This window comes from the organism of the source record quoted next, unplaced genomic scaffold (assembly GCF_019419815.1).
Source record: "Pyrus x bretschneideri cultivar Hongxiangsu unplaced genomic scaffold, Pyrus_bretschneideri_v1 Contig33, whole genome shotgun sequence".
Classification (NCBI taxonomy): Eukaryota; Viridiplantae; Streptophyta; class Magnoliopsida; order Rosales; family Rosaceae; genus Pyrus; species Pyrus x bretschneideri.
In genome coordinates, this window is record NW_025999646.1 from 2,437,702 (window position 1) to 2,454,406 (window position 16,705).

At 37.9% G+C, this 16,705-nt stretch overlaps 2 protein-coding genes across 2 annotated transcripts; both read right to left on the minus strand.

The window, feature by feature from the left end:
* Positions 1 to 4,239: 4,239 nt before the first annotated feature.
* LOC103929066 (disease resistance protein RPV1-like) lies at positions 4,240 to 9,635 on the minus strand. The gene is made up of 5 exons (XM_048590922.1): positions 8,621 to 9,635; positions 6,535 to 7,621; positions 6,124 to 6,405; positions 5,149 to 5,991; positions 4,240 to 5,070 (listed from the first exon to the last, which is right to left on the minus strand). Exons 1-5 carry the CDS (start codon positions 9,313 to 9,315, stop codon positions 4,543 to 4,545), a joined length of 3,435 nt encoding a protein of 1,144 aa, XP_048446879.1. The 5' UTR covers positions 9,316 to 9,635; the 3' UTR covers positions 4,240 to 4,542.
* Positions 9,636 to 12,033: 2,398 nt separating this feature from the next.
* LOC125480480 (epoxide hydrolase A-like) lies at positions 12,034 to 13,912 on the minus strand. Its single transcript, XM_048591376.1, has 5 exons — positions 13,746 to 13,912; positions 13,437 to 13,651; positions 12,935 to 13,102; positions 12,612 to 12,847; positions 12,034 to 12,525 (listed from the first exon to the last, which is right to left on the minus strand). The coding sequence occupies exons 1-5, from the start codon at positions 13,813 to 13,815 to the stop codon at positions 12,498 to 12,500; spliced, it is 717 nt and encodes a 238-aa protein (XP_048447333.1). The 5' UTR covers positions 13,816 to 13,912; the 3' UTR covers positions 12,034 to 12,497.
* Between the last annotated feature and the right edge of the window lie 2,793 nt (positions 13,913 to 16,705).

Genomic DNA, 16,705 nt, shown 5'->3' on the forward strand with positions numbered 1-16,705 from the left:
TCAAAGCCCTCCAACAACATCTGTTTCATTAAATAATCAAGTAGTATCACTTGCATCTCATAATCGTTCATCAACATCTCAAACCATAGAGTTCTTGACCTTGCATTCATCTTGTGCCTCATATTCCTTGACAACATCTAGAGCTTCATATTCCTTGAATACACTTGCATCTAGTGCCTTAGAGTTTATTCACTCACCTTCACAGAGTTCCAATATAGTACAACAGCCTCACTCTCCTACACAGTATCTCATCCCTGTGGATCCCGACCTTCAACATGAGCAGTTACATGTTGTATTGCTAATACCTATGAATCTTCATCCTATGCAAACAAGGTCCAAAAATGGAATCTTCAAAAAAAAAAAAAAAAAAAAAAAAAGCTTTCTCAACTTTTGTGAACTATTCTCAGCCATCTGTCACAAAACCAAAAACCTTCAAAGCAGCTTCAAAAGTTTCAAAGTGGCAAGATGCCATGACAGAAGAAACTAATGCCTTACATACATAGAAGACTTGGTTTTTGGTTCCATTACTACCTGACAAGAACCTAGTTAGTTGTAAATGGGTATACAAAATTAAGAGAGATGCAAATGGATCCGTTGCAAGGTACAAAGCAAGATTGGTGGCAAAGGGGAATAGTCAGGAAGAATGAATTGATTATGGAGAGACTTTTAGCCCTGTGGGAAAGCCTACAACTATCAGGTTTATTCTGGCATTGGTTGCACATTTCAACTAGCCTCTTAGATAAATAAATGTGAAAAATGCATTTTTGCATGAAGTTCTTCAAGATGAGGTGTATATGGAACAACCTCTAGGATTTCAAAGTTCAACACATCATTCCAACTATGTTTGCAAATTACACAAGTCTTTATATAGCCTTAAACAGGCTCCTAGAGCCTGAAATGACAGGTTTACAAGTTTTTTTAATAGCTTTGGGGTTGAAAGCTTCACAAGCTGATCCTTCTCTGTTTGTTCAACATTCATTCAAAGGCATTGTGATTTTGTTGCTCTATGTTGATGATGTGATACTTACTGGTAGTAGTTCTAAGTTAATTTTAGATGTAATTACAGATCTAACAGCTGAGTTTGATATGAAAGATTTGAGGAAACTGCATTATTTCTTAGGGTTGCAGATTAGTTACACCATGACTCTTACAAAGTACATCAATGAATTGATTGAAAGGGTTGATTTACAAGATTGTAAGTCTTGTGCTACTCTATGACTCCTATATCACAGATTTCTTAAGAATGATGGAAAGTCATATCATAGTCCTGATCAATATAGAAGCATTGTTGAAGCTCTTCAGTATCTCACATTTACAAGACCAGATATAGCATTCTCAGTGAATCAAACATGTCAATTTATGCACAACCTTATGGAATCACAAGTTATTGCAGTTAAAAGGGTCATCAGATGTTGCAAAGGCACTTCAAATCTTGGTATTAAATTTAGACCAGGACCAATACATTTCTAATTCTACGGTGATGCAGATTGCGCAGGTGACCCAAATGACAAAAGATCCACTTCAGGCTTTGTTATTTATCTCAGTTCAAATTCAATTTCTTGGGCATCAAAGAAGCAACACATAGTTTCAAGGTCTTCCACAGAAGCTGAGTACATAGCTTTAACAATCACAGCTGCAGAACTAGCTTGGATTAGACAGTTGTTTTGTGATTTACATGTTGATATTCATCGACCTCCAGTCCTATATTGTGACAATATCTCAGCAATAGCTCTTTCAACAAATCCAGTGTTTCATGCCAAGTCAAAACACATTGAGATAGATTATCACTTTGTGAGAGAAAGGGTCAATCAGGGAGATCTTCATGTACACCATGTTTCCTCTGTTGAGCAATCTGCAGATATACTTACAAAAGGCTTGCCAGCACCCTTGTTTCAACAACCTTGTGACAATCTTATGCTCAGTTCACTTGAGCATACGATTGAGGGGGATGTAAGGATCCAAGTGAAGAGAAGATCAAAGATCAAACTAGATGACACTTGTCAATAGATTAATGAGTAAGCTAATATAGGTTGTTACAAGTTTGTTGAGATAAGGAGGAGAGTTAGTTATTTAGCTAAATATCAACTAAGTAAGGAAGAACTATATAACAACTATTGTAATCATAACTTGGCTATCAATAAATCAAATACAATTTCACTTTCTCTTTCTTCTCTCTCTCTCTCTCTCTCTCTCTCTCTCTCTCTCTCTCTCTCTATTTTTTTGCATTCTGTGAACCTTTCAAAGAACAAACTCATCAATATTAACATACTGATTCCTTTATGGTAATAGAGCTTCGTCTCTAATTGTTTATTGTTATATTCCTATTACTTTTTGTCTTATTATCTTTATAAAAAAATCAATATAAAATGTTGACGTGACTTAACCGTGATCGTACAAAATAAGAGAGGATGAGAAGAGCATCCAAACAAGAGGGCAGACAATCTGCCTCCCCCTAAATTACCCATGCTTTTAGTTTTATGAAATATGACAAGTTGACGTGTGTGTGTGTGTGTGTGTGTGTGTGTATAGAGAGAGAGAGAGAGAGAGAGAACTTACATCTCTTGACAGATTGTGTTGCTAGATAGTTTTTCACGTCCCTAATCAAAATAAAGTTTGTCATGTTATTTCGTCTAACCATTGATTTGTAACAACCTTATGTAAATACTTTTTACACACCATTTTTATAATACGTGTAGTCTTGTATTTGAAGACTTAAATACAATTCTTATAATTCGTTTGACATTCTGCGATAAGTCGGCAACGCGTGGGCTAAATTGGTATTACACTAAGGGGATGGAGGATTTCAGGTAAGTCATACAATGAGCAACCTAATTTGATATCGAGTTCATCATCCACGAGATTAGAACCTAAGACTTCGTTAAGAGAAATACCATTAGATTGTAGTACTAGGTGGCAATGATTCTCATTGACTTGGAAAGTTCAATAGATAATGGTCTTAGTGTTGGGTTTTTCCAGCCCATGATAAGTTGTCATAAGTCTATAAGGAATTAGTCTTAGAGGATTAAATTGTTTACCCAATCGAAGTTGTTTTCTCAATTGGAGAAAGATTCATAACTAGATTCCAATTAGGATTAATAATCCTTATTGAAGAAGACCTTTATTATGTCTATATATAGGGGTTATTGTACTAGTTTTGAATAAGGGAGCAAAACAATATTTTGTATACCAAGGAATTAGGGTGAGAGAATATTGTAAAGTATGTGCGAGAGAAAAGAAAAAGAGTGTATTTATTGTTCTTCTTTTTTCAGGTTTTTTGTCAAGTCTTCAATTCTGGAGACTTGGTAAGACTATTGGTTGTACTCATTATTGATATGGTGAAAGATTGTTGTTGCTATCCCGTGAACGTAGACACATATTGCTGAACCACATAAATTCTTGGTGTTATTTATCTTGGTTATTTGTTTTCGATTTCTGGAATTTGTTCTATTTTTCCCATTCTTAAACGCGATATTCACAACACTTAGATCCCTAATAGTGAGTATAATAGAAAAGGTAATATAAATAACAATTTCAATTGTTTCCTATACAATCCCAAACAATCCGGGATATGTTTTCTTAACCGTTACACAATATCTTGTTATGTTTTTTTGTTCGTCCTTTATATATTGGTTGATGAAAGAACTCGTTGGTAACAAACTGGCTTATGGTGGCATTCGAGCAAAGGTATTGTTTATGCCTCTGAGGAGTAAGGAATAATAAAATTTAGATTTGTGTACTCTTCTTTTAATATGTATTATAATATCATGCACCGTTTAATAATAAAATTCTTTCTCCTCTTACGAGCATCATTGAACAAACATTTGGGGTATGAAAGAAAAGATGGAGAATCTTAAGGGATATGCCTAATAACTGTTGAATAAGAGATTGTCATTGTTACAATGACTCTTCATAACTACATACAGAGACATTCTGAACGTATTACCATCAAGTGAAGGATTACATAAAATAGAAGTATTAAGAAATAGCATAGCTACAAGTTCAATGAATACATCTAATTAGACTACTTTTATATTGAATAAAAGTTGTTTGTTATTCTACTTGAAGTATGTACCAGTTGGTTGTTGGTATTTCAAGTCCATGGAACAATTTTAATAAATCCTAGCTATTTAATTTGAAATATTTCAAATCTTCAATATTTTGAGGCAATTTGTCACATTATTTAGTATTTGAGAAAGATTTAAATTAAAATATAAATATATTCTTTAAAACAAAACAAGGTACATTTAATAACTGATCTTTATTTGTTAATAGCACATCCAATATTATGTCTCTTTTTGATCATTTTACACAATCACCATGGTTTTATGTAAAATTTTACCAGACAATTTTTTTTTCCCGAAAAGTACTTTTACAAATAGTATACCAAACACATTACTATTTTATTTCATAGTTACTAATTCTCACGGCACAACATCAGATTTTTTTTTTTTTTTCCATAGCACAACAATAGCAAACTAGACCTTAGTCAAGTATTGGATCAAACCTCCGTCTTTTGGAAGGTCTATGATAGATGATTTGTCGTCATGCACCACCACCATCATCATCATCATCATCATCATCATCACTGATCGAAAATTTGTTGAAGGCCTCATCATAACGGATGGAACCGTAATGAATAGACGAAAAGTTGAAATCAATACGTTTGTCGGATACTAGACGTACCCCTGTTTTCTCCACCCTGATGACCCCAGTCTCAGTTTCTCGGGCTTGTACAATAACATGGACGGAGTCGCCGCCCTCCAATTTGAAGTCGTCGTTTGAGAAATGTCCCATCCAAAGGTATTCTTCCAAGCGAGCAGGCGGATAGAAATCGGATACATCGGCATGAATGCAAGTGCACTTGGTATGATTGATAACAGAAATGGAATATGTCAAAGGAGAGCTCAACTTATAGGGACGACAAGAGAAGCACACAGCCAACGCTTTTAACTTATAACCGATTTCATGAGGCACTTGAAAATAGACTCGGTCACCCTTCTTGTTGACAATATTGAACCAAGTCGGAATATGATTTGCTCGAAGATAAATATATCCAGTACCAGTCCATCCCTATAGCATGTTCAACAAGATTTGTATAAGGTATATGACGTTAAGAGAGAGAGAGAGAGAGAGAGAGAGAGAGAGAACCTGTAGTGTGCTATCCTTGAATAGGAATTCAGAGATTCTGTTGTGCGCTCGCATGCCAAGTATCATACCCGTGTTTAACGCCCTGTCCAAGCCCTGAAACTCAATGAGATTGGAGGAACCATCTAGAGCCACAACTCTCGGCCATCCTGATAAATTTGCCATTCTTTCTAGTGCTGTGCAGTCATTCATACTCAAAAGACTCAAATTTGGTGGTAAATCATCAGTGATTTGAACCAGGTCTTTGCAACCATTCAGGCTTAGTCTTTGAAGCCTGGAGAGGTCACTGAAGCTTGGAAGGCTCTGGAAACCATTGCGGTCCAGAAGTAATGATACCAAAGAAGATAGACTCCTGATATCGTTAGGAATTTCCTTTAAATTGCCGCCACTAAGATCTAATTCTCTTAATGCGTGCATGCCCATTAATGAAGGAGGTAACTTCAGGGACGACCTCATGTTACGCAGAGATAAGGACTGAAGGTTCCCCAGTCGTGCGATGGAAGATGGTACTTCTGTTATGGCCATCTCATCTGCAACAAGAGTTGTCAAGGATGACATTTTTCCCAAGTCCTCAGACAAGTTTTTGAATTCTGAACAACCTTTAAGAACAAGACATTTAACAGATTCCAACTTATAAAAAGTATTGGGGAGATTCTTAAGCATTTTGCAGCCTTCCAAATTTACCAAAAATAGACTCTTCAGATCTCCAATCGATTCGTGAACATCAGACAATCTTTTACAACCTTTGAGTATCAATTTCTCAAGATTTGGGAGTTTTGAAAAATCCGGTGATCGTGTTAGGTCATGGGAATGGCTGAGATTTAGAATCTTCAACTTGTCAAGCAACTGTTAGACACAACCAAATTAAAAATCAAAATCAAAAACCAAAAAGAAGATAAAGAGAGAATGATGTTTTGCACAGTACCAGAAGGAAAAAAAATATATATATTAATTTGGTTGAGGTTACTTGGTACTTACCCCGGATTCCTCACAAAGAACTTGTCTGAGGCTGCTATATCTCATGTCAATAGCAACTATATTTGGTTGACACAAGTCTTTTGGTATGAACTTTAGAGGGAATCCACGCCAGCACAACCATTTTAATTTTTTGGAAAGACATTGATATCCTCCTGTGAGCTGAATGTACTTGAGTTGGAGCAATCTGAGTCTCTTCATATTTGTAAATGCCTCAGTGCTGAAACTAGTCTCTTCATCAAGACTCGACAAATTCAAAGACAGTCCTTCAATTTCTTCAGTTCCCTGCTAACCAAAAACAGGCTCTAAATACGAGAAGGTTTTGCATACAAAAAAGTTCGATTGCTTACATATATATGCTTCTGTTCTATTCCTTACGCATTTAAAATAAAGTTCGATTGGTAAAGTACTTACAGAATTGTCTATCAATAAAGCTTTTACATCTTCAGAACGCCACAACCTACTCCGTTTTTCAGGATACTTGGGATTTTCTGTACGCACGATTTCTCTGCCCATGTCCCGAAGCAAATCATGCATCATTAGCTTGTTTTTTCTATTAACAGTTACAAGGCACCGTCCATGGAGGACCTCGATTCCTGCCGTTGCAGAAAAGCCACAACCATCCAAGATTTGCATGACATCATTCTTGTCCATCCCAATAAAGAAACAAGATATATCGCGGAATATCTCCCTCTCGTAATCATCTAGCCCGTCGTAGCTTATTTTCAGCTGTTCATGAATTCTTCCAGGAGGAATTTTTTCCAGTTTATCCAATGTACTTTTCCACTCTCCTATGCTTCTTTTGAACAGGGTCGAACCTAAAACTTGAAGAGCCAATGGCAGTCCTCCACAGTAATCGACAACTTTTCTTGCGAGCTTGAGATATCCACTCGGACAATACTTACTTCCGAAAGCATGCAAACTTAGGAGCTCAAGAGCTTCTTCTTGTTCCATTCCTTTCGCCGGATATATCTTATCAACTTCAAATTCTTGTAGCATATGTTTGTTTCTTGTTGTGATGATAATTCTGCTCCCTAGGCCAAAAGAGCGGCAATTTCCAGCTAATTCGCGTAGCTGCTTCACATCGTCTACATCATCAAATATGACAAGTACCTTTAAGTGTCGAAATCTTTCCCTTACCAAGGCGGTCCCTGCAGCGACACTGCTTACCTTTATCTTGGTCATTTGCAAGATATCTGAAAGAAGTTGTTTTTGCAATTTTTCTACTGCCTTTTCCCTCACTTTTTCAAGGAAACTTTTACATTCAAACTTGTCATAAAATTCGTTATAAACAGCTTTGGCAATCGTTGTTTTTCCTATTCCACCCATGCCTGAAATTCCAATCACGCGAACACCATCTGAATCTCCAACACCTAAATATTTACTAATATCTAACACTCGAGAATCTATTCCGACTTGGTAGGGCGCTACATCTAAATATGTGTTGTTCAGTATGACAAGGACTTCACTAGTAATCTTTCCGATCAAATCTGTGTCATTCCTGGCATTAGTCGAGTTGAGACGCAAAACGAAGATTGTTATACAACTACAAGACTAAAATGAACTAATACACAAAATTATTTATCATGACTAGAGATTTTTATTTAAGACAATTTTTCTTTTGAGATGTTTTGTTTAAACTTAGCAAACATCAAGTAAAATTTAAATTTAAATAAGAAACACAAACAAACAGAACCCAACATCCCCTTCCTACCGCAGCCATTCGCCGGCGGCTTCCCTGCTGTGATTAGTGTAGCCCCTTAACAGTTTAGCTCTAGCTTTATTGTATGATTTTATTAAGAGAGGTTTAAGAATTCACAGTTGTATGTATAAACATGGTCCGAAGAAGGGAAAGGTTTTCCTTTATTTTATTTTATGTTCCACAGATTCAGAGGGGCTTTTTAACTTTAATCCTTGAAAAAAATTGAAATTTTATAAAAACCTAGTGTTAAACTACATATTGATTATAGTCCATTGATATGTTCTTAATTCAAATTAATTATTGTGTATTTTATTCAACGTATCCCATTAAATATTTGATTTTATTAATATACACATTTTAATTTATTTTTTTATCGAAAAAAGTTTTTTAATTTATTAATTTTATTTAGCATTTTTTAAACTTAAAAGACTCAGTTAATGTACCTAAAATATATGTACTGAAATGTATAAACCGAATTGTATACACTAAAATGTATTATATTAAATTAATGCACTTAAATGTGTGTACCGAAATGTATGCACAAAAATGTATTATATTAAATTAACATACCGACATGTTTGTACCGAAATATATATACTAAAATGCATGCACCGAGATGTATTATATTAAATTTAATATACCTGATCAAGATATATTGCATAACAAAAATTAGTTTATTTAAATTTTTACAACAAAATATATTATGATGAAGGAAATGAAAATAATAATTAAAACTTTAAATATAATTAATAAATGAGGTGATTAATATCAAGGACTAAAATTAAATTTTAACCGTACCAATGATTCCCGGCAACCCAGCCAGCCAAATTTCCAGCATGAGTAAGAGCAGCTCTCCACCTCGCTACATTCTTTTTATCTGTATGTTTCAGAAACGATATATGAAAACTATTTTTCTGGTGCCTGACATCCGAAGGATCAATGTCATAGAATATCGGTATAACTTTTTGCCCCAGCGTTGTTCTACACTCCATGATATGAAGCAGCTCATCGAGGCACCAGCTGGAGTCCGCGTACCGGCTTGAGAAGACGATGAGAGAGATCTTAGAACCTTGGATTGCCCGCACTAGGTCGGTAGTTATATTTTCTCCTCTTGTTAGTTCTTCGTCGTCAATAAAGGCGTGGACTCCGGCATTTGTCAATGCTTTATAGAGGTGGCTTGTGAAGCTTTTACGTGTGTCTTCGCCTCTGAAGCTTATGAACACATCGTAGAGCGAACCCTTCGATGAGGAGGACAAGGAGGTGGAGGATGATGAAGAGGAGGCTTCATCGGGGACCGAGATGGAAGACGAGGAGGACGAGGTGGTGGAGTATGATGAAGAGGAGGCTTCATCGGGGACCGAGATGTTCATTTGGCGAAAGACAAGGCCGATAGAGAAGAGGAGGAAGACGAGGACAGCAAAGTGGTAGGACTCTAAGCAACCACATACCAGCACCATGATTGACAGCGTCACTAATTTCAGCCAGTTATCCATTTCTTTGATTTTTTTTCAACTCCAATTGACCACGTGAGGGAAGGAAATCTCAGAATTAGCGCCGCCGCAACCCCAATTGAACCTACGATCACATGCTCTCTAGCATTTCGTTGGAATGCAAACCGATCGTCTCTCTGCTGCAGAGGGCCGGCATTTCCAACTTGATTGGGGTTCAGGGTGCAGTTAATATCCAAGGAGAGGACCAGAAGAAACTTGATGTTGTCTCCAATGGATGTTCTCTCTCTCTCGGTGGTCTCTGTGGCTCCAAGTAGCAGCGGCTGCGAAAAGTTCAAACGAAAAAGAGGAGGAAGGGGGCACGGTTAGAGGGCTAGGGTTTTGGAAACAGAGGAAAATATGCAAAAGTAAAGGAGGAAACCCTTGGGCCTTGGGCTGCTGCAAACATGCCGCTGGGCCCAAATGTGTCTGGTTGTTGAAATTAAAAATCAAAGGGTGGGTCACAGCCACAACGTAACAAGGAGAGCAATTTAGAATGAAGCAATAACCCTATGTTTGGATAAAAAAAAATGAACTTGAAATTTTGACAAAAGTTATAATTTATAAATTGATATGCACTAATTTCTTATTTAAATTTATAAACATAGAAATTTAGAATTTTCGCGTTGAAAAAAACTTGGAATTTGGGATCTCAATTTCCAAGTTTAAATTCTATGTAAATATGTGCCATTTCTAAATTTTCATGAGCGAAAGTTTATAAATAATAAATTCCGTATTTAAATTTCATTGTTCTTTTAAGTTAACCAAACAATAAAACTCACAAATCTTGAGATGACCAAATAACTCTCGAGAGACGACCATATAATTTTTAACACTATTCCGTTGCCATGCGTAACCCATTATCCAAATGACAAAGCCATTGTATCTTTGAGAATCCATTTTCTTATCCCCTAAAAAACGTTTTCTTCAATTTTTATTTTTTATTTTTATTTATTTTTATGCATACGGGTCCATTGATCCATGTCTCCATCACCATATTATATGGTGGAAGTTTCCTTGTTGATACATTTGTGGAAGTTTCACGGGAAGACTTGTTGATGGATGACCCATTGACCCATGACCCCGTCACCATTGAATTGCTCATTAAAATTTTGAAGGAAACAAAACAATGTTTGTTAGATAAAATTGAAATGAAAAGGCAATCCAACCAATTTTTGGCATGAAATAACCTTAGTTAAAAAGAATCTAACACTTTGATGGAGTCAAAAAATTTCTTTAACGGAGTAACCTTAATCTGGAGTTATATTTGAGGTAAAAAAATTCATCATAACCATAACTTCGTTGCCGTTTCTTTTTTCTCAGACTTCATTAAACCACAACTTGTAGTTATTACAATGACGGGGATATAAAATGGTTGTTTTCCCGACTCCACGACGCTCATGGAACCGGGATTAGGCACGCCATGTTGGGCTTACTGCAGGTCTGTTTGCTTTGTATTTTTTTTTACTTCCCTCTGTTACTCTATTCTTTTGTATCTTTCATTTTTCTTTTCCCACCATTTTTAAGCAGGTCAGAGACCATACACTTGTATACGAAGAATAATAGCTTACTGAAAACGTCTTGCTTTCGTTGTAATTAACATTTGTTCTTTTTGTTTTCCCCATTATTTTTCTTTGGCTTAAATGTCAAAATGGTCACTGTGTTTTACTTCATTAGCTAAGTTAATAATGTGTTTTCAATTTGGCCAAATTGGTCATGTGTTTATATCTGTTAGCTAATTCAACACATTCCATTAAAGGACCTGTAAAATTGACATGTGTCAAGCACGTGAGAGGACAAAACATAATTTTATGCACACCCACTAAGCAAATACGGTGCCTATCTTTAGAAATTAATGTTTCGTTCGATTCACCTGAGTACTATGTGATTTAGGACATGTCAGTTTTAACAGATTGTCTTGAATTGACTACTAGATGTAAACTAACTGTTTGTGGTCTCAAACTAACTGTAGGTGGCCATTTAATTTTTATTATTGTATTTTCTCTTTCGCACCTGGATTAAGATCAGTCTCCACTTTGCATCATTAACATTAATTCCGAAACGCTTGGGTTTATAAGCAGGACTTCTTAAATTGTACAAGAAACTTAAATTCAGTGACTTTATGTGGACCTTGATTCAACCAAATTGGCTAGAGTTGTGTGCTTCAATGCTTTGCACCTAATTTTGAATCATTTTTTCGTAATTCAGATAAATTTAGTGTAATTATCCTCATTGTTGGATGAATTGGAGCCCCCAATATTGATCCAAAACATGATTGATGAAGGATGTATTAACCTTGTACAATGACTAGTTTTATACCGCTGGGGATTTCCGCCTTGTGATGAACAAGCATTGAGAGATTACTACATCATTTGCAATCCATACACCAGGCAATCGGTTGCTCTAGCTCCCAGCCAGAATTCGACGTCTACTGCAATGACACCTTTCGTCGTCCAGGTTTTCCTTACAAAGGAACGTTGTACCGGGCAGGCGTATTGGTGGCATTATGGCGTTGGATCTGTTGGCGTACAACGGCAATAATCTAGTAGTGCTTGTGATGGTTGTGAAGTTTTTGAGAAATGTTTCATAGAAATTGATGAGGTTAAGCTGCCTGTACACCTTGACAAGTTTGTATGTGAGAGTCGAGGCATGTTATGCCTCGTAGTGTTTTGCCAAGGGGACGAAGATATTCATATCTGGGAGATGAATGTTGAGGATGGCTGCTGTTTCAGTATTAGACACAAGGTTAGCTTATTGCCAAGAATGGAACGAGAAACGTTACATGCCACAACAGAATTACAAAGTTTGCCTTCTGCATAAGATTCGTTGCCGCTACATTACCGGCAGTTTCACATCACATGCATCTTTTTCCCAAGACAAATCTCAGTTCATCTCTGGCAATCTTCACGCAAAGCATTAGCGTTTCAAATGTGCCTTCCGAGGAAGGTGAGGATCAGCTGATTGACCTCGTCAGGCGACTGTTCTTGAACAAAATGCGTTCCTTTGGGAAGAAATACAATCTCTGAATTAGGGGCAAACTCTTTGACCTTTCCACTGTTTATGTAATCCTCTATCCCTGGAAATTTGTTCGAATAATCCTTGCCTCCCCTTATAAGAAGTGCCGAAGCTTTAACTACCGGATCTGATACAGCGAACTCGTCTCTAATTGCCCCATCAATGTGTAATCCTTAAATGTGGTTACAACTTGGTCGAATGCTAGGTGCGATCGTTCCACATTAGTTAGTTTCCATCAACAGTTAGGAGTATATGACAGCATAAACCACTTTCATCAACTGCATTACCTGTATGGAACTTGCAGTGCAGTTCGGAAACCTGATTTCTCATACAAAGCTCCATATGCTGCAAGATCTTCCTCACTGAACCAAGGGGGAAGAGGCGTAGATGGATCCACGAGGTCCATAATCTCCTGGTCTTCTGCAGCTAGTGGTATTTCGCTTCTGGAGAAAAGGATGTAAACATTACGAACAACTGTTTTCGCATCAAGGCGCCCAAAATCAGCCTCTGCCCGTCCAGGTTCCTGCAACAGAGGTAATAGTTAGTTGCAAAACTCGCAAGCAAATCATGCTTACAAAAGTATAGAACATGTAATAAGGTAAATGTACACCTGCCATCTTGAAATGTAGAGACCTTCTTGGAGAGATTTATCGATTCTACGAGGGCCTGGTGGCATGATTGGCGCTCCCATTGTTACAACGCCTAAGACCCTCTCCGCGTGCAGAAGGGAAAATAATGTCGCCACCCCAACTCCAAAATCTTTTGCAATTAGGAAAACCTATGCAGATTTGAATACAATTTTTAGAGCCTTAAATCTTGAATACAATTACCAATTAGCTCTTATGTGTAGTGATACCATGAATCCTACTCCGATTACAACAACAACAAAGCCTTATTCCACTAGTTATTCGCTGCGATTTTGGAGATGCCACTGAATCACATCCCAAACTAATTATTCGCCGACATGCATAACAACGACATCTCGTCCTAAGTAAGTTTCTCTCAACTTCTACCAAAACAAAAGGGAGAAAGACTTGTGTAATTAAAAAAATGAATCGGAATTAATAATTAAGGAGAAGAATCCGGAGACAAGGATTCTTTCTAACAAGTACCTTGGGAATAGCAAGGGAATCAAGAATTCCAAGGATGTCACTGGCGAGGTCACGGTACGAGGTTTTCTCGGATTGGGGAGGCGGGTCGGATAGTCCGTCTCCGCGGTACTCGGGAGCGATGGCCCGGAAGCCGGCGTTGGCTACCGCAATCATCTGGTGCCGCCACGAGTACCAAATCTCCGGGAAACCGTGCAGGAACACGACCACATTGGAGCCTGTGATAAACGAAAAAAAAAAAAGACGGGATCGATTATATTAAGAATAATAAATGGTGTGCGGACGAGGAAGTGGGGAGGAAGATAATCTGACCTGTTCCGATGTCGGCGACGTGGAGCTTCAGGCCTTGTACGGTTACGTACTTGTGCTGGATTTGCTCCATTTCAGGTCGTTTATCAGGCAAGACAATGTGTGCGAACAAGAGAGAGAGAGTTCAGTTTTTGTTCCGACAAGACAATGTTTGGACTTGCAAATTAATGAAATTTCCTGTCTTAATGACACGTAGACAATGATTGGACTTGCAAATATTAATACCAAAACGCCATGTCGTTCAATGCAGTTTCTGTAAAACTATAGATCGCTGCCTTTCTCACACAGGACATACTCTGATCTCGGGGCAGACCGAGTTTGACTCAGCGTGTTTATTGTCTTTTCCTAAAAAAGGCAGGGTCTTTTCAGATTTTGCCCTTAAATCCCTCAACTCTATTGCTCTTATCTGGCACTGTTGGATTATCTTTGACTAGTATAATAACAGTGACAGAGTCGCCGCCCTTCAAATTGAAGACGACGTCTGATATCTGTGTCATCCAAAGGTAATCGTGGTAACTTTGTGATTTGGATGTATTTTGTCTCCTGTTTGATTGGATTTATTGGTTTCGAGAATGAACAAAAAGGAATAAGGAATGTTTCAGTATGTAACGGCTACACAGTTATGCAAATGCATCAACCATTACTTGATTTATATATGAGAGGGATTGCCAACTTACATTCTTGTCTCTAATTGAGCTTGACAAAATATGTACTATGAATCTACCTAACCATGTATTTGATCATAGTCCTTCATTTGAGTTTTAAATGATCTAATCTAAAGTGTATATATACTTGACACTTAATTACACAACTAAGGGGGCGTTTGTTACACCTCCTTAGGAGGGACTAGCTTGGACTAACTTAAATATGACTATAATCCTATGTTTGGTAAGGTTCTGGACTAGAATAAGTGGGACTCGCCTCGACTACGAGGCACTCCGCCTTTCGCCAAACCTTTTTAGCTAGTCCCATGCTTTCGCTTGGTATTAAGCGGACTACAGAAACGAGGCGGACATCTAGTTCCAGTTCACAGGCTCCACTTCTTTTTCTGCATCGGTGTCATCGTGGGCATGCCGTCGGTGGTGCTTGGAATCGGGAAGTTGGCTTTTTGAAAATTGGAGGAGTTCTCGGGAGGGTTGGGTCCCGGAATTGAGAGGGCTGAGATTTTTTTTATTTGATTTGGGGATTTTGAAAATCGGAGGGCTGAGACCTCCAAACCACGAACTCACCCCATCTTCTATATATGCTCACGGATTTCAAGTGCAAAGTAGAGGGATGGAAGATTTGGATGTTGATTGTGAAAAGCTTCTAGTATGCAAACCAGATTTTGATTGTATAAAGGCTCTGCATTTTGACAGCGAGGTAATTTGGATTCCAATACCCCAATACAAATTCTGTTAATCGATGAAGAAAATTAAGAGATTGATGCAGGATTTGACAGAGAGAAAATGATGGGGAAGAGATAAACGATGAAGGATATAGGAAGGAAAGGAAAGAAAATGTTCTTGGTTCCATTCATCTCCAGACTTCACCCCTTTTATTATTAATTTTTGTTTAATTTTAAATTGCCAAAAAATTATAGTATGTGGCTTAATTTTTGTTTAATTTTCAGTGATTCTTTTGAACTCGCATGCGCAATACCAAGACAGTGTTTAACTATCCAAGCGCCGAAACTCAATGAGCTTGGTGGAGCCATCTAAACTCACCACTACCGGCCATCCTGATAAATTTGGCATTCTTTCTAGTGCAGTGCAGTCATTCATACTCAGGAAATCCAACCTTGGTGGTAAATCATCAGGGATTTTAACCAGGTTGCTGACCATTCAAGGTTAGTCTTTTGAGCCTGGAGAGGCCACTGAAGCTTGGAAGGCTATGGAAACCATTGTAGTCCAGATGTAGCACTTCTAAACTGTAACAACCCGTCCCGATTTTGGCAAGTCAAAAGGGTAAAATAGTAATCTCACACTCAAGAGTTATTTTTTTCTTATTTTATCTTTTTTTTTTGGGATTGGTTGGTGAGCCATGTGGGGCCCACCTTGTTTTTGTGTTCCCCAGTCTCTTTCCTCTCTCATCTCTTGCAGTTCTCTCTTTCTCCCTGCAACCTCACCACCCTCGAGGTCTCTCTATCATGAACCCAGACCTGGCAAAGGCTCATCATTCTTCTCTTTCCCTGCACAGTGGCACCACCACGGTCGGTGCCATGTTTTCCGACGACCTTTAAGCCTTAGAACTCCCCAAATTCTCTTCTAATGATAATATGAAACCGTTTATAACCTGGTTGGAGGAAAATTATTTCAGATGGGTGACTTCCTTATTTTTCCAGCAAAAACCCGTGTTTTCTAGGCTGTTTTTCCGGTGGGAATGGACCATGGCTGAGGAAACCAATGGTACTACTTGAATCCTTGTTCTTCAACCTTTATTTCGATATATAGAGCGGTTAGTTTTAATTAAGTTTTAACGATGATCGGAGCTTGGGAATTCCGGCCAAAATCTGGCCTTCTTCTTCCCTTAGGTCCGGTGACCATAAACCCAGCCCAAAGAGTTGGGCCATAGAAGCTGGCCCAACTACCTACCTAAAAACCCAACTGAGCACCGGGCTACTAAGCCCACTGAGCCTAACCCAAAACCGAAACCCAGGCCTTTGGACTATGGAACCTTAGGCCTAGACCCGGTTATCCTAGGCTTAATCTTCGGCCAACAAAACCCTTTAACCTTTCAAGCCCAAACCCAGTTTGGAACCGGCCCAGCCCAATTGAGGAATATTCTTTGGAATATTCCCATGTTGACTTTTTGTTGACTTTTCAAAATTTACCCATGACCTTTCTTAGGATAATTCGACGTTATGAATCTGTTTTGACGTCTGTTTTCCAAATTCAATCTTTTGAGTATAGTGTTGTTAATTGTACCCTTTTATGTGCTTAGGTGCAATTATTAGCGGCGATTCCGTCATTCCTATTTTGTAC

Coding starts and splice junctions, on each gene's coding strand:
- LOC103929066 (XM_048590922.1), bottom strand. CDS start 9,315: ATGGATAACTGGCTGAAATTAGTGACGCTGTCAATCATGGTGCTGGTA. Junction 7,622..8,620: donor TGGGTTGCCGGGAATCATTG/GTACGGTTAAAA, acceptor GACTAATGCCAG/GAATGACACAGATTTGATCG. Junction 6,406..6,534: donor CTTTATTGATAGACAATTCT/GTAAGTACTTTA, acceptor TTTGGTTAGCAG/GGAACTGAAGAAATTGAAGG.
- LOC125480480 (XM_048591376.1), bottom strand. CDS start 13,815: ATGGAGCAAATCCAGCACAAGTACGTAACCGTACAAGGCCTGAAGCTC. Junction 13,652..13,745: donor CGTCGCCGACATCGGAACAG/GTCAGATTATCT, acceptor CGTTTATCACAG/GCTCCAATGTGGTCGTGTTC. Junction 12,526..12,611: donor GCACTGCAAGTTCCATACAG/GTAATGCAGTTG, acceptor GATCGCACCTAG/CATTCGACCAAGTTGTAACC.